The sequence below is a fragment of the Thunnus thynnus genome, chromosome 3 (assembly GCF_963924715.1).
Source record: "Thunnus thynnus chromosome 3, fThuThy2.1, whole genome shotgun sequence".
In the NCBI taxonomy this organism is placed as follows: domain Eukaryota; kingdom Metazoa; phylum Chordata; class Actinopteri; order Scombriformes; family Scombridae; genus Thunnus; species Thunnus thynnus.
In genome coordinates, this window is record NC_089519.1 from 12,723,067 (window position 1) to 12,748,722 (window position 25,656).

The 25,656-nt window shown below is 40.1% G+C and overlaps 1 protein-coding gene across 4 annotated transcripts in view; it reads left to right on the top strand.

Annotated features, from left to right (window-relative positions):
* LOC137179531 (endonuclease V-like) overlaps nucleotides 1-25,656 on the top strand; it is an 81,693-nt gene that overhangs the window by 12,839 nt on the left and 43,198 nt on the right. For 2 of the 4 annotated variants that reach the window (XR_010927830.1, XM_067584276.1), the window contains exons 6-8: nucleotides 4,812-4,880; nucleotides 5,058-5,186; nucleotides 21,083-21,152. Coding sequence is in view for 3 of the 4 variants with exons in the window: in XM_067584276.1 (XP_067440377.1) it covers nucleotides 4,812-4,880; nucleotides 5,058-5,186; nucleotides 21,083-21,139 (255 nt within the window). In the remaining variant the exon portion in view is untranslated. Of the gene's footprint in view, nucleotides 1-4,811; nucleotides 4,881-5,057; nucleotides 5,187-7,064; nucleotides 8,152-21,082; nucleotides 21,153-21,644; nucleotides 22,999-25,656 lie in introns of those variants that run through there. The other 2 variants (XM_067584277.1, XM_067584274.1) reach the window with 2 other exon arrangements.

Here is a 25,656-nt window from a genome sequence, read left to right on the forward strand (position 1 = left end):
CACAGTGGAGCAAAAGTATTGTTTGTATGTACAAATAGACATACACATTTGTGGCAGGATGACCTTGTGGTTAGACTCATTCAGAAGTTTTTTGTGGTTATTTCGACTCATATTCAGCCTTACTTCTTAAATACTTCTTAAAGGAATAGTTCAACATTTTGAAAAATGTACTTTTTTCTTCTCTTTGTGAGATTGGAAGATTGATACCACTCTCATGTCTGTGCATTAAAAGAGTACTTTACCGATTTACTATTGCATTCCTATAACACTGTCAACCTCACTATGTCTCAATCTTTTACAGTATTCCATGCATTATTCTTCCTTGTGTAGGAATAACACTACACTTGAAATTAATATTAAGCACTCATAAATTATATGGGGCACCACTCTTCACTTTGAAGAGAAAAGTTAAATAATTCAGTCTTATATCTGAAAGTCGTAAATTCTAAATACAAGGAGTCATACATCTGTCGTAAAGAAATACACAAATACAACGACTTGGCAATAAATCAAGATATTAACTACTATGGGATAGGGATGAATGGGAACACGAAGTATATATACATATATACAACTAGAAGGAATGAATTAATGCATGACTGAACGGGTAAATTAAATTAAGCTTTTGCTGACAGACTGAAGGAATGAATCTAACTATATAAAGCAAGGAATCTGTCTATATGTAAAGACGGGTGATAAATTAAAGGAAAACTGGTACAGGTCTGAATGCTTGACCCCTACAGTGAGGGGATGCGGTGGCTCTGTTATGCTTTGGGGGGCATTTTGCTGGCATGGTGTGGCCATATTCATCAAACCATTCAGTGACCCCTCGTGCCCTGTGAATTGGGGCATTGTCATCCTGGAAGAGATCACTCCCGTCAGGATAGAAGTGTTTCATCATAGAACAAAAGTAATGACTCAGAACAACTTTGTATTGATTTGCATTGACTCTTCCCTTTAAGGGGACAAGTGGACCCAAACCATGCCAGTAAAATGCCCCCACGCAGCATAACAGAGCCACCAGATCCCCTCACTGTATAGGGTCAAGCATTCAGACGTGTACCGGTTTTTCCTTTAATTTGTCACCAGTATGTTTTTCCCAAAACGGCCAAGTATTCCACAAAATCATGAAAAAAATCAGGCCATAGATTGAGAAAATTCCAGTTGTTCTGTGTCAGAAAAAAGACTTGAATCTAGTTGAATGGAAAAATGTAATTTATTTCCCTCAGAACTAAAACTACTCAACTTACAACTACAGTTTAGGAACAGTTAGGGCTTCCTCACTCAAATATTGAACCAGTGTGCCACTGGCTGCAAGCATACTCCCCTAATCATTTGGCTACTACCTACTCACCATGATATTATAATTATTTTGTATTGCTTGAATTAACAGTAGCTAGCAGTGGATCAATTAATTTCTTTCCTACTTTACAGTTAATGTTTATTCATTTTCTCCCTCTTTACAATATCATCTGAATCAAGATAGACCTTAGTTGAAGAGATAGACAGATGAAAATATTTTTTGTAAGTTGTTGAGTTTTGATTGGCACCAGGGTATATTTCCTGTAGCCAGTCAGCTATGAACAATGTTACTGTGTAACCGTGGACAGAATCCCTTTTTCTTCCTTTTTAGCAGGGACAATGAGGAACTACTAAGGGATGCCAGTGAAGGGACATTTAGACAGATCATTAACCAATAGACACGTTCCATCTTCTGAAACAGATAGCCTGCTGCCTAAAACAAATGCCTACAAGCCCACAGAGTTTAAAAAAGAAAAAAAAGACTATCATTTACCATGGAGCCAGTGCTGTCTGGGACAGCACAGATTGTTTGATGCTTGGAACCCACCAGTAAACCCATCCATACATTGTGAAAATGAGATATGCCCAGATCGTTTCGCAGTCAGATTAGATCGATGTCAGGACTTTTTGTGCTGTGTACAGGAAATTCACCCGTTTTTTCTTTTCTTTTGTCCTCTATATTGTAAAATGATATCCTTGATGTAGCTCAGAGTCTCCTCAGATCTCTTGTCCTCTATTTGTTTTCCCTTCCTCTTTTTCTTGGTCCTTAACTGTCTCATTCATTGCCTCATTCCTTCACCTGCAGTGTGTCTCCCCTTCTCTCTTGTCTTTCTTTTTCTCCCTTTTCATCTCTTTTTCTTTCCCCCCCTCTTTGTCTATCTCTCTCTCACTGATCACTGCCTGGCTGTAACTCAAACTAGTATGTTATTGATGACTTGCTCTGTCTTTCTGACTTCTGCTTTTCTGGCTTCAGTCCTACACTTGCCCCCATACACATACACATACACACACACACACACACACACACACACACACACACACACACACACAAACACACACACACACACACACACTGTTGGCCTCATCCCAACCGGGATCTGAGGCCCTGTGCGGCCCCTCCTGTCTCCCTGCTGGCTGCTTGCTGTAATCAGTCATAGTAGAGCAGACACCCCATCCATCATGGAGGCTAAGCTCCCTTCATCGCTCTGGCCCATAACCCACAGCACACCCGTCAACAGCAGCCCACATCACTACCATCTGACTTTGCACCGTCTCTTTGACTGTGAGAGGAAAACTTTTAGTTCCTATTGGAAAAAATGAAAGCTCACTTTTAAAATGCAGTGATCTTTAGTTCATCATCAACTAATCAAATATGAAACATCTCCAGCTTTAGTGAAGTTACAGCATTAATTAAATATCACATCAGTGTTAAGTCTGATTCGACTGATAATGCAGTTTGATAATGTTTTCTCTGTATGGTTGATTTAATACTAGACTAATAGGCTTAAGCAGTTGTTGCAATCTCAGTCTATCAAGTCTTTTTTTCTTTTCGTTATTAGGAAAGTTATTAATTTAATAGACATGCAAGTACAGTATCTCAGTGGCAGCTATGGGAAGAGTTGGTTAAATGCCAACAAAAGGTCTTGCAGTGCTTCCTTCTCTATCTCCGTAAGCTCCGTAACACCTGTTGTTCCTCTATGAAATAAAAGGAGATATTTCCCTTCCACAGTTTCTTGCTTCAGTAACTGACTAGTTCAGTGCCTGTTGAAAACGTGCCTGTTCAGTACGGGCCGATTTCTTATTGTTATATTGTTATTGTTATGAGCTGGGCACGTGCCTTTGTCCCACTCAGCAAGTCAGAGCCTAGAAGCCCCGCCTCGCTGTGATGTGACAGTGTTTATATCAAAAAGCCCCCACTGCACTCAGACATGGAGCTGAGCGGCTTCACTAACGTTTCGTGTGTCCAGATTGCACCAAATTCGACACTGCATGTCCTTGGGACCACAGCAATATACCCGCCAAGTGTGAAGTTGAGCGGATGAACAGTGCTCGAGATATGCGAAGGACACACATACATACAGACAGACAGAGGTTCCTTGCTTCTTAGTTAGATGAACTGTAGTGCCCATTCAAAATGTGTCTGAGACATCCTGCAGTACGAACGTACATGCTAAGTTTCATTCGCAGTACACAGTTCAATAGTAGAGTTTAAGTCCTCTGACTTTTTCAAGTCATTAACACTGTGGATGTAATCCCACCTCTGACCACAATGTGGGTTGCAAGGGCAGAGTGGTGCTGTCTGTGTTTCCGCTCGTTGACTCCACGAGCAGAAGAAGAAGTAAATCAACGTTGTTTATAATATTTTCGTATATTTCTCGAGAACTGCTCATCCAAACAACTTCACACATCGGCATTGTACTTCCTTGAGTCCCCAGCAATACATCAGCCAGGTATGAAGTAGATTGGGTGAACAGATCTCAAGATATGCGAAGGACAAATATAAAGACAGACAGATAGATTCCTTGCTTTATACAGAGAGATTACTAGCAAAGTGGGTGACCAGCTGATTTCTATCAGTTTATTAAGTTTTCATACAGAGATGTGGATTTGGGTTTGATGATAGTGTGTTCTGATTAAAAATATGAATGATTGAGTGTCCGCATCTTTGCTATTGTTTAAGCCATTGTTTGGCTGGTGTAGTGAAAACGTTAAGATTTGACTGTGTTTTTAATTCTGGTTGTAAGGTGTGAGCCTTTTACTGAAAAAGATAACTGACCAAAACTTGTTCTGCACCTCATAACAATAATAATAATAGTAATAATCTTATCCACAGGCAGTTAGTGCTGGATTATAAAAACATTATATTTTGAGCTCTGTCACTGGACAGAAAAGCCTCATTAAAAACACCCTCCCTCCTGTATTTGAGTTCCTTTGTTCTGCTGAGGGGTACAACTGGTTTATTCATAGCTTTATTGTATTAGGCTTGTTATTTACTTTAATATGGGTATGGCACTGTAGATATTTGGCTGCTCACTGCTGAGAAAAAAAGTTTTTTAATTTGTTCATTTTTAGTACCTTGATACTTTACGCATGAACTGAAAGATTTTGGTTAATAAAACATTTAAAAAATTTAAATCAAACAAGGTGACTATTTATTTTACAAAGAAAATGACACTTTGTCTAAGAGTTTTTACATTTTTATTGGGTTTTTTTTTTTAGGAAAAAAACTTTGTATATAATATAATCAATCCTAAAGACAGCTGTCAGCTGTCTTTAGGATTGATTATATTTTGTCAATCAAGGACGTCATACTATTATTTAAAAAATAATTTGTTTGTTCTCAGTTTGGAGTCTTGAAACATAACTCCAAATATATGGACATGAGAGTCGAGTCAGACAGAGATTAGAGAGTATGAAGCCTCCACCGCAGGTTAATGGTTTGTTTCAGGTCAGTAGTATTTGTATTGGCATCTTTTTTGTCTTTCATTTTTCTTTCTTTGTCTCTTCAGATAGCTGCTCTGCAGAAAGGAGGAGACAGCTTCCCACTCACAGCCACCTCAGGCAAAGTGCTCGGAAAGGTGTGGAAAATGACAGATGCACAAAAAATAGAAACAAATACTGACGTCAAAGAACAACCACCCTGTGAAAAGTCAAACCCAACAAAATGCTTACAACAGTCAAAATCAGAGAGATAGAGAAAAATGTTGAAAAGTTGTTAGATAAACATCAACCTGTGTCTCTGTCTCTCTGTCCAGGCACTGCGTAGTTCTGACAAGAGCTCAAAGCCGGTGTATGTGTCCGTCGGCCACAAGATCAGTCTGGACACAGCTGTACGCCTCACACACTCCTGCTGCCGCTACCGTGTCCCAGAGCCTATCAGACAGGTACACACACACACACACATGCTGACCTAGGTCACCTTTGGGGACGTTACATAGTTACATACATTTCCTGGAGACTTATTCTAACCATAACCATAACCGCAGCATTTGACCAATTAGGGAAATGGCTTTTGTATCCAATTGGACAAGTCTTTGGTCTGAAATTTGTCCCCGAAAGTAGCCTATCACACACACACACACACACACACACACACAAACAGAGCAGAGCAAGAAGCAAAAGATTCTATGATCAAATGAAACAAAAGTTGAACTCCTCAGCTATGAGGCAAAGCGCAGTGTTGGAAAGCGAGCAGTGTTCATCACTCGTGTAACAGCATCCTGCTGTGAAGCGGGGAGGTGTGAGCATCATGCTGTGCGGCTCTCTTCCGCAGCAGGGCCTGGGAGACTTGTAAAAATTGAGGGAACAATGTGTGCGGCTAAATTAAGAATGCTCTAATTTTGTGTTGGATTTTTATTCCAGGACCAATGCAGAGAACCACACAAACACTGAGGCAGCGTTAGGAAATATAATGTAATTTTATTTCATTTTGAAAACTACAGTGTGACAGTTTTATATGCTCCAAGGCAAGCAAACAATCTCTTTCCTGCTCTGGAGCGTATTAACATGCAACAAAAGCAACAGCATTGGATAGAATAGATAACCAAGGCCACATGGGAAGTTATAATGAAATACTGAGAAGTTGGTCATATATTCAGATTGTTACTTATTTGCTTCTACTGGTGGGTTGATTCATGCTTCAGTGACAGTAAGCAAACAGCCACAACAGCATTTAAATACCTGCTAACCTGATATGAATCAATTTGGAGTTTAAACATGATACTCAAATCAACAAAAATAAAAATAAAACAATATGTAATGTAAAGTAAACATTCCTTTTTGTTTCAGATTTCACTGGCATGAGTATTTTGGCATGACAACTTCTACAATTCAGTAGTTTCTTTGTCTTGCTTTTGTGACAAGTTTTGTGAATGAAATGAACCCCCAAACTGAGTGGAACAGATAGCATTATACAGCAGTTTTGGGTCGTCAAATTGCAGAAATGAGATGTTATTCATGAACAGCTGTCATTAATCTGGTTAAAAAAGCTGTTTACAACCGGTTTGTGCAGTTAGGAGGATTTCAGTTTGGTGAATCAAACTTGGGACACATGTATGAGTGAGCCTCACAGAAAAACAGAGGAGAGATTTTAGATAGGAATCCAAAACACGTTCTGCCATGAGGTCCAATGTGCTGTTGATTCTTTGAGCATTTTTTGCTTTTTATGTCTGCTTGTCAGTGACTGCAGGCTGAGTTTTACAGTAGATTATACTGTTAACTGAATTCTGGGCAACCCAGAGGTGGTGATTAAGATTACTGCTGTTCAGTATGAATTTTTTAGTGTCCCTTTTCTCATATTGTCCATCTATAACGTGTACTCTGCAGTGCATCCAGCCCCCTATGACTCTTAAAAAGGATAAGTGGGTATAGAAAATGCATGGTATTTTCACAGCTTTCAGGAGTAGAGCCAAATGAGTCATAGTTTTGACACGGTTTTTCAAAAAAGATCTTAAAAAGATTTGTCTGTGTAACATAAATAAACCCACTAACTGTCATTTTTCTGATAGGAAGTAAAAGAACTTGACTTTACTTGAACTGATCCCTCCTTCCTGCCTCAGGCTCTTTTTTCTGCCACTAGGCTGTGCTGTGCTTCTGTTGTTCAATATGTTTTTACTTCCACTGCACAGAAAACACACATTCACACACAAGCACGTACACATCTCAAAATCAGTTTTTCACCAGGGGAGGTGTAGTAGTGGTTAACTCATCCCCTCCTGTGTGTGTGTGTGTGTGTTTATTTCATCAAAATGTGATGTGTTTAGCTGGGGGGGGAGAGGGGAGGTGCCTCCTTCAGCTTAAGCAGCAGCAGCAGCAGCAGCAGCAGCAGCAGCAGGGACTGAATGTGGACATCAGAGAAAAACCAGGGACACTCTCACCTTCATCTGTCCAATCACTGCCACCTCTTTTTTGTGGCTTAATTTTTTTCTGGCTTTATCTTTTTGACATCATATTGCTGACATCACAGAAAAAGCCCCTCACAAATCAAGCTCTGGTGAGTGTCATGTGCGTAGTTGAACTCTGCATTTACGTCACTCTTTTGTGGGCAGGACAAGATTCACGCCCCTCAGGCTTGCGAAACTTCAGTCACAACTTGTGGAGAAAAAAATCAAAAAGCTGTCAATCTGACAGGTTGTCTTTTTGAAGTTTGAAAATAGAAGAAGACGAGCTGCAGTGTTCTTCCCCTCTGTCGAGATGCTTGTCACAGGCAACAACAGGAACAGGTTGGGCGGAGGGGAGACCTGTATACACACACAACAACAACTTTTACAAGTACACACACCCATTAATGTAATTTCCACTGTCAAATAAATATATATGTGTGTTGTCATACACACATAAACTTGCCCACACTTAGTCGCACTCAGCAGCTAAAGGTTGTCAGGTTTCTGTGGCAAACAGTGTGTTGTGGTTTGTGACTAGTTGTGGTTCACTGCTGGGACACAGAGGAGTGGTGGAGTTTGTCAGATAAGGGCACAGTAAATGCTTATGTATTCTGGAGAGAAACACTGTGTGAGTGTGATCAGCTGTGCACCGGAGAAGCTGATATGTTATTCATGTATACAGGCAGAGGCACAAATCTATGAAGAGAAGTAAAACAATGAAAAGGTTTTCACAGTGCTAAAAGTTTGTGTTAGGAGAAGTACTGATGCTGGTAGCATATGCAAGTGTGTGAGAATTAAAGTTAAAAACAACATTAAAACAGCAAATGTCTTATGTATGAATGAATATGAGCCTCCAGCACAGATTCAGTGCTACTTGTCATTAATTCTCCAAGTCTCTGTAACTCTGCTGAAAGGATGAACACTATTCTTCCAAAATATGTCTCATACGTCGCTCCAAAATCTCCCATAGGTGTTCAGTAGGGTTGAGATCTGGTGACTGTGAAGGCTGTAGAATGTGATTCACATCATTTTAACACTCGCCAAACCATCAGTGACCCCTTGTGCTCTGTATGGAAGCATCTCCATTTGTCACATTTCTCCACCCGTTTATTCCTGTTTTCATCTTTTGATATGTCACCAGTCTGTATGTGGCAGAAATAGAATAGGCTGGACCGGCCACGGAACAGCCATATAACCCTGAATGTCTGTCCGTCAATGACTCACTGACTCACTGACCCTCTGACTGAGTGATGATTACATCCTCAGGGGGCCTTTACAGTGGAGCCCCGAGCACAGCTCACTCCCAGGGAGACTCAGCAGGACTGAGAGTGAGCACTGTCCCGAAATAAGTTTTAAAAACACACATCTACCGACCGCAGTATCTCATACGGAAGCTCCAACACTGACAGGAGCACCAACACATGGATACAAAGAGACACGATGGATCCATTTTACCAGCCTGCATGGCGGCCAGCAGCTAGTTAGCACGGCTAGCATCGTTGGTAGAGCTGTGCTGTGCTGTGTGAAGCCCATAGACTGTGTAAAAATAAGGTGTAGCTGTGATGTTTCCAGTCCTGTAACAAATTGGCCACAATTTCACACATTGATCATACAAGGTCCAACCATATACTAGGTTTTGACCTAGTCTTGTTCTCTCTTACACAGACATTGATTTTACAAGTAAAGATTGGTTTACCCCTTATGGTTAGTACTACTCTGTGAAAGCAGTTGTATAATATCTTCTGTGGCTCTGGAGTTACTTTCCAAAATCTGAAAAAACAGAAAGCCTGCATTACAAACTATGGGCATGGGGTTTGAAAGATGTGGGTGTTGTCTGGGGTAAAAGGTCTAATGAAAACATACCGCAATCGTTGCCTTTTGGAAAAAGCCAGTGTTAGGTACTGAAAATCTGAGAGGTAAAGCTAGGTACTGAAAATCTGAATATCTCGGCCTCTGCTGTGCCATTCTTGTTCAAATCTTTAAGTCCCTTTAGAGCCCTTCATTTTATTTTAACTTGTTACTATCACTTAATAGTAATACTGGAATGCCTCTTTGATCGATTAATCACTAAAATCTATAAAATGTAATTATAAAAAAATCTATAAAAATACTAGATACTAAAATCCCATTATTTTTAGAAAATATAGCTTCTTTAATTTGAGTAGCAGTCTAAAACCTAAAAGTATTCAATTTCCAAATAAATGAATTTCCAACTTGTATTCAATGATCAATAGGTAACAATTACTACAAAGTCCTTGCACACCAGAAAGTCTTATTGACAGTCAAGTGGATAAAAAAAACAGCAACAAAAAAAGAATTCCTGCACACTGTTGACTTGTACACACTTTATTAATGATGTGTTGTCCTCAGACATTTATCAGGTAATGAATATAGATGTTAATATACAGTGTGTATATGATAACGGTGGTGATGGAGGCGTGAAGAAGAAATGGCACTAATGAGTACAAGTAATCGACAGTACGCAGGATTTTTTTGTTTTATTCAGTTTATCAGTGAAGTGGTAGAAAGCGGCATATATAATAATCATGTTTGAGAAACTGAAAGAAATTGAAAAATGACATGATAAACATAAAATAAATAGTTAATTCATTATCATAATTTTTTACTGACTGGTTTTCTGTTCATTAGTTAATCAATTGACTAAATGTTTTGACAATACTTGCAGAGAAGGGCATTGTAATATTCTACCATGAAGAACGATTATTACATTTTGGTTGAAAATGAGCAAAATTAAATTTTGTAGAAGGTACAAATTATGTCTTGGATTACTACAAGGTGTTACTCACACATGCATGATACTTTGTAATCATGACCGTCAGAGGAAAATAGCTAACCTGCCTACAAATTAACCCTTCACTCAGTCTCTCTGCCTTGTGTCTTTTTTCCTCCTTCTCCATCCTTCTATCTGATGAGATCCTCTCACCTTACATCATGACTGAAATAAACCCCTCCTTCCACAGCTTGAGAGATTCAGAGAGAGAAAAGATGAAAGGGAAAAATGACATCATGGTTGGATTCTGCAGTGAAGGCTGATGTGTGAATGCACTGCAGCAGAATCTTATGTACCACAGTGCAAAGCTAAAACACACACGCACACACTCACACACACACACACACACAGGACAGACTAATTCACGCCCTATCTCAGTCCTGCTCTCTCACACCATTAAATTCTCACACTCTTTTGGTATCCCATGCTTCACTTGATAAAGCCTTAGAGAACATGTGATGGGAAGTAGAAGGCGGCCAGATACATAAACCTCTGTGTGGATCCATGACTAAAACTATGTGTATGCACAAAGCCAAAGATATGCATACGTATTCTTTTCCTCATAAAGCTGTGCGTACACATAGCTCTGTTTTATAATCTCAATCATTGAGGAACTGTGAGTACACACACAAGCCTCATTTCCACTCCCACAATTAGCCATAAATGGATGAAGACACACCCTGAACCAGCTGTTTTCATACCAATTTGCCGCCTGCTCTACACTGTCAATGAAACAAACAGGAAAGAAGAAGTGCTGTTTCACCGATTGCGTTGCACCAGTGAGGTTCTCCAACAACAGCAGCTCTTTATAGCGTCCATGTTATTAATTCATCACATGAACCATCGTCAGCAGTGATATCTCAGAAATGTAATCAGTGATTAGTTTGTAATGCTCATATCTAAACCGACTTTACAAGGTGTGACACAACTAAGGATAAAATAAGATTAAAAGCAAAATAAGATGTTAACTCCTATGTAAATTAAAAGAATGATAAAATTAACCACACAAAAGCAATTAATCAATTAAAAATTTTCCATTTTACAAATCTCACACACACAAAAAAACTTGCTGCAAGTTTACTTTTTCTTGAGTCCATATGGTGCAACACCAGCACCCTGGCAGCCTGTCAGCTGCTGTCAATCAAACACAGACACCGACGCACCCCTCTAGCCATCTGAAACTAAAAGGAGCATTTCTGATATTTCCTCAAAGACTTTGTTTCTTCTGGACTGTTGTTGACCGTGTGTGTATTTTCTTCTGCATGGTTCTGCTTGACATTCACAGCATCAGTAACAATGTTCAATTGGTACACTTCCACCTTATTATTTCCAATAGGTCAAGTTAGCTGAATATGCAAAAATGACATTTGTTCACAGGCAAGCATACAATTCAACATGATGCATGATGTTTCCAATAATAGATGTATGATAAAACTTTAACCGTAACGCTATAAATGGAGCAGTTCTTTCAAGAAATGTTCTCAGGAAATCAACAGCTGCTTTTAAACTCAACACAACTAACTAATTTTGCCTCAAAATACAATTATTCCCAAACTACAAAGTTATTTACAGGAGACATTCGGGGAATTATTAGGAAATAATGGACCTATAGCTGTGCTTGAAGGGATTATTGTGTAGCTAGAGACAGCTGACGTGTGCCGCCACAAAAAGTAACAACACACTTGGGCTACAGGGGTTACATAGATACTTCATGGGAACTGTAATAAATATGACTGGTCAGTTTTGGCTACACTTTTTTTCTCCCAAAATTTTCTAATGCCGGTGGTTATTAAGAGTGAAGACAACATGAAGCTTGTGGAAGAAAAGTTATTTTCTCCTTTCCAGTGACACACATTCACCGAAGCCATACCCACCACAAACCACCTGCTCACCACAGTATCACTCTGTCACAATGAATGAAAGAACGATAACTGCACAGCAGAGGTCTCCTATTCACTATAGACCTTCCCAATATCTCTCTATGTCTCAAAGCAAATGACAGACTGTAAACACAATTTCTGTGGGGAATAAAATTAAAGTATGATGCAGCTTGATCATATACAAAACATTCATGTAGTGCTGTGGTGCTACCAACGGGTGAAATCTGATGCTGAACTAAAAATCAAAACCTCACATTCACTTAAATATGGACAACATAGAGAATGTGTCAGTTTGTTTTGGAGTCTAGACACAGAAAAAGCTAGAAAGTATGTCAGAGCACAGGCAAATATACTATATACTAAAACACTTCACATTTATATATACACACACATGCACAGTCAATCCACAGATATAGATAAAAGCCTGTACACACACACACACACACACACATGCACATCTCCTGCTCCTTCCTTCCTGTCCTTCAGGAGTTAGTTAAAAGCTCTAATGAGCAGCAGTAGAACTGAAACCTAATTTTCTTTAAGCTACCGTTCACAAATATCACAAATATTTCAGTGGTTTTATCTAAAATTTTAAAGCATACTTGTCTCATTACACTTGCTCTCATCTCTTGCTTATCACCTAATAATATGTTTAAAACAAATTACTTACCTCAACCTCTCTCTCCCTTCCTACATATCCTGTCTACTATACACAAGCGAATAAAGGCCCCACAAAACATCCAACAAAAGAAAAAGTCTTAGATAATTTTCTTGTAATTGCCACTTGTGGCCACAGTGGCTGCTGGTTACCAAAAGTTACATTTCACTTTAAAGGATAGGTTCACAATTTTTCAAGACTGTCATGTCTTCTTACAACAGTCAGGTGTCCATATGAACAATGAAAGAGGTTTTCCTCGCTGTAATCATTCCTCCTGTTCATACTGGCTATTCAAAGATCCTTTCAAATGCGCACTAAACACACTAAGTGATGGAGGCCAAAAGCCACAGTGTGTCCACACAGTCATTTAGTGCAAAAATGCATTTAAAAGTTTATCTGAAGCTTATATGAGTCTTCAGCAGTCTGAGTTAGTCATATCAAGTGGATATCTGCACAGTCTTTTTAGCATCAAATTCCCTCTTTGTGTTTCCTCAGACAGTGTTTCCCTGTTGAGCTGTGGTGGAAGTATATTAACAAAAAGAGGAACTTTGGCACTAAACAGACTGTAACATTGAAAGATATCTGCTTGATTTGACTCATTTGGATGCTGAAGCTTCATATTAGCTTCAGATAAACTTCTAAGTACATTTTTGCATAGGAGGAGGACTGTGGATATTGGTCCCTATCACCTACATTGCAAGTGCATTATAAAGAGATCAAATGGCCTGTATGAACAAGAGGAATGATTATGGCAAGAAAAACCTATTTCAATGTTCATTTGGGCACCTGACTGTTGTTTTAAGACAGACTTGGAAACATTGTGAACCTGTTCTTTAAGGGCAGCATTTTCTTTCCTAATGCAATTTTTTTGGACAAATCCAATTTGTTCATCATTTAATTTTGTTGAACCGATGAAGCCTCTTGGATGAATGTCAAAACATCTTCAGGACCTTCACAGTAAATCTTGTTACCTTTTGACTCATCATTTCTATACATCCTATCATCTGGATGACTGAAAAGTTTGACAGACAAATTTATCGCTAGTTCTTGCCTAAATGTTTGTGTACATGTTACATGCTATGCATGTAGTCTTGGGGCACTTTTGGTCCATCAGTCATTATCTCTAGCCTGAAATCCATTACACCCTCCCCCCAACTCCATCATCCCTCCACACACATACATACACACACACACACACTGATGGGAAGACATCCACTGGTAATGGGACTCTGAGGAGCTGGCCGAGACGTACAGTAACAGCCTATTTCCAGACCTCTCCTCTCTGTCTGAGTGCTTTGCACTGAGCGGAAGTCACTAATTATGCTCCCTCTCTTTCCACAGTAGTCACCTGTACACTGCTCGCTCTCTGTGATTCTAGTATGCCTTTTAGAGTTGAGAAATTAGTTCATACAAGACTGGAAAAAGTCTCCAAGTAGTCTAAAGTTTCTGTCAAGTTGGCTCCTGGAAAGATCAGAGGCTGTGTTCCTGCATAGCTGATGTTTATCCATGGCTGCAGTGAAACAATCTCCCTGCAGAGCCACCCAAGCACAAAACATCTTCCTTAACAGTACTGTAAGGTTCTTTGGATATTAAATGTGTACAACTTCCCTGTTAAGAGGACATAAATGTGGCTCCGTCTTGGGTTTCCATACCCTGTTCCGAGCAGGAAGACAGGAAATGTAAAGCTTCAGAGCTGCACGACCAGAATGCAAAAACAGAAGGAATTTCAATGTGAGTGGTAGGCAATGGGGAGCCTGCATGCATAGAATAAAAGAAATGTGTGAGTATATACTGTATGTGGTGAGAGGAGGAGGAGGAGGATGCATGCAGTGTGTGTTTGTTTAAGAAGAGAGATATTGCTGATGTGTGTTTTGTGTGCAAATATTGGAACCCAGGACATATTTGTGTGTAAGAAGTGTGAATTTCTGCTTTTTTTTATTGTATTTCTGTTTATTTTGTTGGCACTGCAGTCTGCAGATGCAAGAATTCGTTCTGCACCCCAGCAGACCATAACATAAAGTGTGTGTGTGTGTGTGTGTGTGTGTGTGTGTGTGTGTGTGTGTGTGTGTGTGTGTGTGTGTGCGCTCTCGTCACCAGAACCCTGGCTTGTGCGTGTGCCTTGCTTTTGATGAGTCCCCACTTTTTCAACTTCCTCTCACCTCCTTGTTCTGCCCAACTTTGCTCATCCTCACTGTACTGTTTTTCTCTTCTCTCGCCGCCGTCTCTCATCCATCCATCTATCACTACCAACCCCCCCCAAGCCCCTTTATGCTCCGTCTCCACTCTCTGAATAATTCAGGCAGCAGAGCTAGTGTATTTTTGGTTGTTTTCACCTCTGCAGCAACACAAACACAGCCCATACTAGTGCGCATGTACAGACACACATACTACTACAGCTGTGCAAGCGTGCACACACACACACCCTGATTCATACAAACAAGGTTGCCGACAGAAACAAAAGCTACCAGACTCAATGAGACCTCTGAGACTCACTTACTATGAAGAATTATCCTTACAAGGATTTCACACCATCACTGTGCATCTTGTCATCTCTGCTCTCCCAGCAATGATTAATGATATGTGTCACTTTTCTATGTCTTCACAAAGTTGCACATAATCAGACTGTAGAGTAATGTGTGAGGAAAGACACAACTTAGCAAATAGAAACTACCAGTGCTTGTTTGTGGTTACATGGATCACCTTCCTTTCTGTTTGTTTTCTTGTGTGTGCTGAGTGTTGTGTTGCTGTTTTTACAGCATACTATAATACATTATGGAGTCATTATGAGTCATTACAGTTTGCTTTTATTAATTTAATCATTATCTTCATTATTCCCGCTGAGATCAAGAATCTATCATTAAGCAAAATGTAAAACCTGCTGAAGACAGCAGCACATTTACATACTCATTAAAGGCCAGATTGTAATCTGTAGCAAAAAAACATTTTAGTACATAAAACCTCCAGGCTCCACTTCATCCACTGGGCATCCAACATCAACAAATGCTTCTTTTAAGGCTGCATTTATTGATTTATTTATGTTTGGTCATTTGGGGGGCAGCAGAAAACTGACATCACCTGACAAAGTCAGCAAACGTGTTACCAAACAATTGCTTATGTACACATCCAACTGACATGGACGGATATTAGCATTCATTTGGAGTTGTTTTCCCGGCCTTCATGGCGAAATGTAAGTCCAGTATTCTCCTTTTAGCTCTGTTTTAAAAAAAATTAAAGTTTACCGCTGCATTCCCATTTGGGTGGATAATTAAATCTTGTTGCTTGATAAAGGACAGACAAATACTCAAAGTCTACACCCATGCTAGCAGCACTTAGGCACAGCTAGGCTTTTAGCTAAATGCAACTTGCAAACTTCTGCATGGCAACATCAGTATGACAATGCTAACACACTGATGTTTTAATGAATAGTGGTTGTTATGGTTGCTATTTTAGTTTAGCGTGTTAACATGCTAACATTTGCTAATTAGCACCAAACAGAAGGCACAGCTGAGGCTGATGGGAAGGTCATAAGTTGTGCAGATATTTGGTTATAAACCAAAGTGTTGGGCAAACTGAAATGTTGATCATATTGTGGTGCTACATGAAAATTCACCAACGTTGATACAGTTCATCCTGAAGGGGACATGAATGTATGTACCAAATTTCATGGAAGTCCATCCACTTGCTATTGAGACATCTCGCTTAAAACCAATAATATCAACATCATAATCATACTAGAGGTAAAGTCAGGGAACTGCCAAAGACATTAGGAATCATCCGCTAGACAAGGAGATGACAATTTCAGTCCAACCTATCGACCAACATTCCCACCTCTAGTGCCATGGCGCTAGCATGACCAAAAATGCTAAAAATTTACTGATTTCAGTAATTTAAATGTGAGGAAGTGTTGGTTTCCTTTTCTTCTGATAGACCACTAATCACATAATATCTATAGATTTAAACAATAATGAAAATAATTGCTACTTCCAGCCACATTGATAGTAGTGGCATAGTCACTTTCCTCACTTGTTTCTCTTTTAAAACAAGTCTGTGGGGACTTGACACCGACAGTGACACAACACAGTGTCCACAAAGTGTTTAGTTGAATTTGAAGGGAACAGACTGTCTAAGAGTCAAAGTAAGTGGGAAAGAGAGAAGCCTACAAAGGCGTAAAACAGTCACGTTGGACGACTGACAGGTTAAAGCATCCATGAAGATTGACACCAGTGGTCCACCGGTGCCAGCTGTACCAGTCGGCTTGTGGAACTTTTCTAAACATGTGGAGAGGATGTGACTGATTTAAACTGTCGCTCCCCTTCAGGCCCCGAGGCTGTCTAAATGTTAATATATGGCTGTCTGACATTCTGGTGCTTCAACCACTGGACTCTGGGTCTCCACAGAGAGATGGGAGGACGGGTGGAATGAGAAGAAAGAGCAGCCAAGGGGTGATATGAGAGCAAGGTGTAGATGAGAGGTGAGAGAGATTTGAGGTGGGAGAAGGAAGGTGTGAGATCTGGAGGAAAAAGTTTAATGATTAGAGTGATAAAAAGGATTTGGCTAGAAAAAAAAATGTGAGGGGAGGTGGATTCCAGGGAGAAGGAGATTATTAAAATAATTTGAAAAAGGAAGGAGAGTTATAGAAAAGGAAAGGAAAGAGCAGGATGGAATAGCTGCAGGGCTTAAGGGGTTTTGTGGGGCTGGAGGATAAAGACCTGCCCCAGGCCACTGGACCAAAGCCAGGACTCAGACACCTCTGCGTGTGTGTGTGTGTGTGTGTGGCCTGAATATGCCAAAAGCCCCTGCAGAGAGCCAGTAGAGCACATCTGTTCACCTGTGGATTCCTACCTTAACAGGGACTGTGGCCAGAGGAAACCAGTTTTGAACTGGTCAGACTTCAGTTGAGTCTTTTCTTTGCTCTGCAGGAACACAGCTGTCATATTCTCTTAGTTTGGCAGTTGTTTTCCCCTCATTTTCCCTTTGTCAGGTAGACTCAGGGCAATGATTTATGCTGCGCCAAACTAGAGTGGGACATTTTATTTGTTGCATTTTTTATAAGGTTGAAGCTGCCTAATCACAAGCTAACCAGGCAAGTAAGTAAGTGTTGCAGGAACTGCAGGTGGCTGATTTATTGGACATTTGTGTCAGCTTGCCAAATTGGAGAGGATTTGGTGAAAAGATGAGTCCAAAAGTTTGGGCTCCTTTCTTGCAGCCTCTTCCGTGATGTCCCCTCTTGCTTTAAAGGAATAGTTTGACATTTTTGAAAATATGCTTATTTGCTTTTCTGCTGAGAGTTAGAACAAAAGATCAATACTGCTCTCATATCTGTCCGTTCAATATGAAGCTTGAGTCAGCAGCCTGTTAGCCAAGCTTAGCATAAAGACTGGAAACAGGGGAAACAGCTAACCTCGCTCTGTCCGAAGGTAATAAAATCCACGTATCAGCCCGTCTAAAGCTCACTAATTAATTCCCTGAGCTAACAGGCTGCTCAAAGTTCCATAACTTGAGGTGAACGTATGTAAAAATGCTCCGTGAAAGTCAAAAGCTCAAGTTTTAGCCTGCACTGAAAGCTTCATATGCAATGTTTTTTTTACTTTCCTGGTGAGATGATATCAGCTTGTCACACATGTCTGTAAGCTGCCATCCATTCAATTTGTTCTTTGTTGCTGAGGTTGTTCGTGCGGTCCACTCTCATATTTCGGATTGGATTCAGGCTCAAACATGTATGGATGTATTTGAGTAGTTTACATTTCAAGTAAAGAATGAGAAAAGAAGTTAAGAAGTTAAATTTTGCCTCGTTGATGTAGCCTCTGGAGCCGGTGGAAGTCTGCCGAGAGGCACTGTCCAGAAGCTGGCCAATCAGAACAGACACCCGCCCATCCCAGAAACTATTGCTTTGACTTGAGGAATCATATGATTTGACTTGAGGAATCATATGATTTTCTGTTGGTAGTTAAAATTATTTGAAACTTATTGCATTGTCAAAACTGAAAGGAGGTGAAAGACAGCAGCAGGTTTTTCTCTTTGCTGTAAGGACTTTTCCAAATTTTCAAGGACATTTGCATTATATGCTTCTTCACTCATTACCCTCTTACAGTACAAGTTCACAAGCTAGCTAGACTACCAAATAGTAGCCTACTACCTACCTTCAGCTGTCTCCATCTGTCATGTGACCCTTGCCTCGCATTTTGTAGTGGTCCTTCGAGAGTCTCTGTTGACACACTACTAGAAGTGGATAAAATTGCAGGGTGGTTATTTAGAAACACAAAGTTTGTGATTTGTTGAAATGAAAGCTGGGATATGATCAAATGATCATGAATTCTATAGTAGCAACATTTCTATATTTATGTTATGAAGATTTTAGATTAAGATATAAGATTGTCTCTGGGTTTGTTCCCCTCAAGTAGGACGTGACAGATGAGGTGGACGACCCAGTGTTACCGTTGCTGTATGTGGTCTGTGTGTGTGTGTGTGTGTGTGTGTGTGTGTGTGTGTGTGTGTGTGTGTGTGTGTGTGTGTGTGTGTGTGTGTCCCTAAGCTCCATTCTTCTTTGGCACTTTGTAAATAAGCAGTCTCAAACCTTCTGTTCTGTTCTTTTTTGGGTGTCCAACATTTCTCAAGCTGTAACTACTGCCTGGATCTCAACTAAGAGTATTTTTACTCAGCAAGCAGCAATCTGTGAAGACACACAAAACAGGTTAGCTTGTTAGCCACCACTGGCTTAGCAGGCATTTTATATTTAGAAGTCTGGAAGAAACAGGCAACATAATGAGTGTAATGGAACATTTGTAAGCAGTGAAGAGTCCATTCAATTAGTTTTGTGTGCAAGATTTTAGAAAAACACTAATGTTAAAATCTAAAGTAGTGGTGTATTAGACTCATTTTAAAAAGACTAAACATGACGTTGGGTTTGAGTTTATGTCTCATGGTTTGTGTGTGTGTGTGTGTGTGTGAGAGAGAGAGAGAGGTTTTGACAGAGTGGCTTCCCTTTCATTGGTGCAAAAAGTGTTCCTTTTTTTCTCTCTCTATACTCTTCACACTCACACACAGACACACACACACACACAAACACACAGGTCCTTGTCAGCAGGTCACATCCAAATGGCACAACCAGCATCAACTGACTATGTAAAGCAGCTTGATCAGAGGAGAGCAGGTTTATGAACTCAAACGGCTTCACTGAATCAAAGCATTGATCAAAAGCTCGTGGGGTAACTTCTGTTTGATGCTGTTAGGAAGGAGATGGCACAAATTGGCCAAAAATAGTCAAACCAAGGCTTATTTTTTCTGTTTTTTCTGTAATTTTCCCCATTATGACAATTAATAATGATCAATACTTACTTACCACTAACTAAGCTGAGCCTCCAGTTTGCAGAGAGCTGCTCTCCAGTATACAGTCAACAACCAGAGGAAAACCACTTTCAGACAGCAGACACATGTATGAAGTGGGTCTACTTGACATGCGTTTTCCCCACATTACCCATTCAGACACAGCTGTCACCCTGATTCTTACTGATAGCAGTCGTGGAGTTTCATACATTTCACTGATAAATCAGAGAATTACATAGAATAATTACCAGATAAAAGCTAGCTTTCTGTGTGACTTCTGATCACATACGCTTTCTGTCCCTCTCTTTCTTTTGCAAGTCAGTTAAATGACATTTACCTGTTGGTATCATTGAATTGTCATTTCAAATGTCATTTTTCTCGGGTGGACAGTCTCATTGAGCGTCTAAGGATTAGGGATGTTGTATGCTGTACAGATTGTAAAGCCATATAAGGATTGGGCCATATAAGTAAATATTGACTTGACTTGACCTACAGTACCAGTCAAAAGTTTGGACACACCTTCCCATTCACTTGAATGAGAAAGCGTGTCCAGACTTTTGAGTGATACTGTACATCACTGTGGCAGTCTGAATGGGGTATAAAGTTGTAACAATTTAAAAAGTGATCCTTCAAGATTATAGCTGACTGGATGATACTCACAAAAGGTGCGGTAACTTTTTGAATATCAAGTGATCGGATCATGAGCAGCAAACCAGCACCTGCTCCACCATCACTATAATCAAGTTATGGTCATCATATTTGATGTGTCAAGTTGCTATTATTGAACCTTACACCTTCACAGCATGAGTTTTGGTTCAAACCATTATGCGGAGAGAATAAACCACAGCAACATTTGATTATAATTATGGTGCATTATAGCCGTTTGTGGAGCCACAGAGATCATAAAAAGTTTTTTTTTTTTTTTTAAATGGGACCCTAGTAGGTCCCCTAATGATATTTAGATGGAAATATTTTCTGAGAAACATTTGTGTAAACACCTATCTGTGTCACAATGATTTATGTTGTTTGGCAGCAAATAGAGTTCGGTTTGTTCCGGCAGAAAACAGAGTTTGGTTTGCATCGAGGCACTTCATTTTAATTGCAAACTTCAGAAGCATGTGTTCACTCTGTGAGGACGTTTCTGCTCACCTCTGATCTCAGCAGAGCAACTGACAACACTATATGACAACTGTCTCTCTCCTTTCTCTCTCTCTCTCTCTCTCCCTCCATCCCTGTCCTCTCACAGGCTGACTGTCGCTCCAGAGAATACCTTCGCATACACTTCCCTGCTGCAGATACATGAATCAAACAACAAGGTAGGTGACAAAATGTACACCATACACGTGTGCATTCTCACGCTCTGATTTACACACTCACACAAATTGCATGCGTGATACCTTGGCAAACAGTCAGAGAGAAATGATTTGCACAGTCTTAAAATAGGCTTAAAAGCCACAGCAAGTGACTCATCAAGGAATTTCCTCAAATCCTAAAGTAAAGCCAAGTTTGTTGGTAGCAAGCCCTAATTATTCTCATCAAATTTTCTGTTTAAATTAAGCAAATTTATTGTAGAGGAGGATAAACACTCTGGCATCTTCAGAAACGGTTTCAGAATTTGCCAGAAAATATCTTTTCCTAAATTTCTTCCGTCTGGCTTATTAGCTTGAGGACAATAGGGAGAGTAAAGCAAGAGAATAGTTTAAATCAAACCATTGAAATTAAAGTCATACATCACAAACACTGTGTAGCCTACATTACACAGGTCCTGATCCCTGTAAGGATCATTTTTTTGTTTTATCCTCTGTCAGCAGGGACATCAGAGGTCACAGAGGAACACTCAGCTGGTTGGAAGTCTTTGTTTTGCTTTAAGATGGAAACTTAAACTCAGGCTTCCTGTTTCAGTGACTGTACACAACTCTATTCTGCTGCAGCAGCGGGGGAAAGTTTAAGAGTTTAAGAGGCTTTGACAGTTTTTCTCTGCATTTTTGGAAGGGTGTGGACGGGGCAGAGGTGAGCTAGGGATGCTTGAGGTTAAGCAGAGACACACAAGCAGAGAGAGAGAGGGAATGATGAGGAGAGAAAAAAACCTTTGATCCTGTGATTCTCATCTGAAATAACAGGCGGCACCGCTCACTTCGACCCTACCTCCCTCATTACCGATCAAAGCCACGGACCGTTAGCACACTCAGATGCTTCGAAGACTCAACCATCATTCGCTGTCACTCTCGCAAACTAAAGTAGTTTCAAACGTGCACCGAATCTAAAATTCGGGAGCGAAGTGCAGCCGCTTGTGTGAGCTCACCTATACAGGTTCGCTCACAGTGGCTCACACGCAGGCATACGAGGGTGTGTGCATTCTCACATCCCTCAGCATTCCCCACTGGGAAACATAATGGGATGTCCGTGTTCATCCACTCAGAAGCTCCCTGACGTGGTGAATCCTCTGAGCGCGCTCCGCTCTTTGATCAGCCTCTCTACAAAGAGACTGAGACAGGGAGAGAGGCTTTGTGCTGAGTATGCAGGGCTATAGCAGGTTCCTCTAGGCCTTAACCCAGCTTTACCCTTTCACTCACTCAACAGGCCGCAGGCACGTTTGATCAGATGCACTGTAGCTGGTGAGCTATACGCTGCAGGCGCATGATCTCATAGGTTAGTTATAGCAGGACTAGAATTTGTATCCATGCATCATCATCACCAAGACAGTTTGCTGAATATTTGATGGATACATGACTTATGAGATATGTCTGCAAGACCACATTTGCATGCAATTTGTATCTGGGCACATGATCTTGATGATGACATTGTTCATGGGCCTTGGGTTTAATGTGAAAGGTGTTGCTACTAACTCACCAAGAGTTATCAATGTGACTTTCAGCACATTGTTTTGGTTTTTCAGCGCATAACTTTACAGTTTTTGGTCAGTGTCACTGCTCTCATCAGTGTTTTTCCAGTGGTTTTCAGCAGAAAAGCTGTGATAGACCCACTGTATACTACATGCCCAGCACCAAACTGTACACAAAGTTAGTGACTAGATGGGAAACATAGCATCAGGTAGCTTAAGATCACATGGTAATGCCAGGTGTAAAGGAGATCTTAGAAAAACTACGTCACAGATTTTAGTAAAAGAAAGTCGAGAAGTTGGGTCTTGGAGTGGAGATGATCTCATCAAAATATGTCATTGGTCTCTGTACTCCAGAACAACATGTAGAAGTGTTTTCTTATCAGATGTATTATTTGTAATGTGCTTTCCAAATGGGAAAGGAACAGCAATCCCCCTTGTAAAAGTCTGATGTTTTCTGGATTCCTTCAAGATTAGACTTTCCACAAAAGTCTATCCCATTTCAGCCTAAACAGTTCTCAGTTCCCTACATTTTTTCACAACTTCTCTCACAAATTTCATCCAGTCTTGACCAAATTTAGTACATCAAATATTTGAATGAGACTGGAGAAAGCCATGTTGATCTATAACAGACTGCCAAGTCTCATTTTCCCAGCTTTCTAACATTTGTAGCTACACTAGATATATGAAAATTAAGTCTAAATTATTTTGCATCATGTTTCATGTTTGTAGCAGTTAAGGAAACCAGGTAAAAGAAAACCGTTCATATCCTCTTTTTAAATGAATATTGGATTTTATTTAGGTGTAACTGCCAGCAATGGTGGTTTGCAGCCATTTTGCCACTACTTTTTTGACACTTCTGTTGTTCTTTTCAACAAGTGGGAGATATTGTAGCTGTCAGAAATTCCACAGAATTACAACCACAAGGTTGACATGAACGGTTTTTACCTCTCAGCTGCTCGTAATTGTGGTCTGTATGATGTGATGTGAGCATGGCAACATCCCTAATACTACTGGACGGGATGTTTAGGTATGTACAAGTTATTGCAGGTTGTTTTTTTTTTTTAATCACAGTGGTGAGTGTTTTCTATTATTCAAATGTAGAGGATTGTGTAGCCTTGACAGAGAAATGTGCTCTCTCAGTGGAGCTTCAGGGCTTTAGCATCCAACAGGTACACAGCCTGATACACCAACAGCAAAAGGTTTTTGAAGGAAGAATGTAGCCTTGTGTTACATTCACCGACACCATTTTTAATTGCCTAAAAAAAAAGATGCTTACAGGATTTGAAAATAGAGGCTATCTCTAGAGGAATGGCTGGCAGTAGTAGTGACCATAACTTAGCTTCAAGACCGGAGCACTCGCTGGCTTCTTTACTTTAAATCACTGCACTTTTTTGAAGATCCATCAATTTTGTCTTTTACCTTAATCTTTTTCATGGGCTGTCTTTGTGCAACCAGGCAATGTTTGTTAGGTATCAAATGGACCATAAATTGTCACCCCTCTTTTTGCACACATTAAACACAGGTAGAAAATCTACCTATAGCTCAGAGTACCACAGAATCAGGCTGAACTCATTCCAGCGCTCACCTGCACATAGGCTCGGCGAGCGATCGGCTCGACAGCTGACTGTGGTCTGTGTCCCCGGGAGGCAGAGGAAAAGAAATAGAGTTTCTGTCTCTGTCAAAGAGAGAGGAGAGAGACATGAAAGACGGAGCGGCAGGAGAGGAGATGAAGAGATTCGAACAGAGGAGGAAAACAACAGGGGTGCAGAGGGAGGGAAAGAGCAAGAATGAGGGAAAATCAATGTCTGTAAGAGAGAACAAGACTAGGTCAAAACCTAGTATGTGAATGGACCTGGTATGGTCAATGTGTGAAATTGTGGCCAATTTGTCAAAGGGACAGTCTGTGGTAGTGAAGTAGCATCACATGACATGGTTAAGCTACATTTGAGTAAAAAAAGGTTAATGCATACTTTCCACTCATATCTTGGGATGTTTGATTTGAAAGAGAACTTATTTTAATCATAATTATTCTAATTATCTGTTTACTCCCCCTGCTCTTTCATCTGTTTCACTCTGCAGATGTCTCTCGTTTTTCACTCCGTTGAGTGTTTTGTCAGAGTGATGGTTATTTGGATGTTTTAACTGCGCACTCTCTCTCATGCCCCTATCCGTCTTTTCTCGGTTGATGATCATGGAGGCTGCAGTGGACGTTGTAAATGAAAGTTCTGACAGCATTTTGGGTACAAATTCAGGAGGCTTATCTCCGGCTTGGTTACCGCAGTTACATTCAAATCAAGCGCACCTTCAGAGCAGCCGCCCCACACTAAATTGAACAGCCTACATGAGTCAAATGTTTTACTGCAAGACTTGTGTTTTAATGCTCGTCGTTCATTGTTTGTGATGTGAAAATGTCACAAACAATGAACATGAGCTCAGAGCAGAAACACAGTTATGGAAAGCCCAAAATGCCATTAATAGCCACTGTTCACCTGATTTAAATTAAAATGCCGTATTTATTCATCCATCATCTCGTGCAAATTCATTTTTAAAGGAGCAACAGCCAATGGGAAACCTCCAACACTTGGCCAGCCGATGAGGGTCTAACGTCATCACTCACTCACTGACTCGATGACTATTTTGTTGTTTTCATTATTTAATTTATCTAATTAAACACAGCACAAAAAAGAGGAACAACTTTGTAGAGCTCATGCTACATTGTATGGTCACTTGTATGAGAAATATTGTGACTATGGTACAACAGGAGGAGACTTGTAGCAAACACAAAATGCAGCATTTGGCAGTTCTTATACTTCAAGAGCTTTTTTTTTTTTTTTTTTTTTTTTTTTAAGAACAAACAGTAGATTAAAGTTTTTCTCATGTTGATTAACAGACAAGAGAGACACTCCACTTTTTGCTCAAAGTATCAGGGTACATCAATGTTGTTTTTCAATTTTAAATATGTATTTCATCCTCAACAC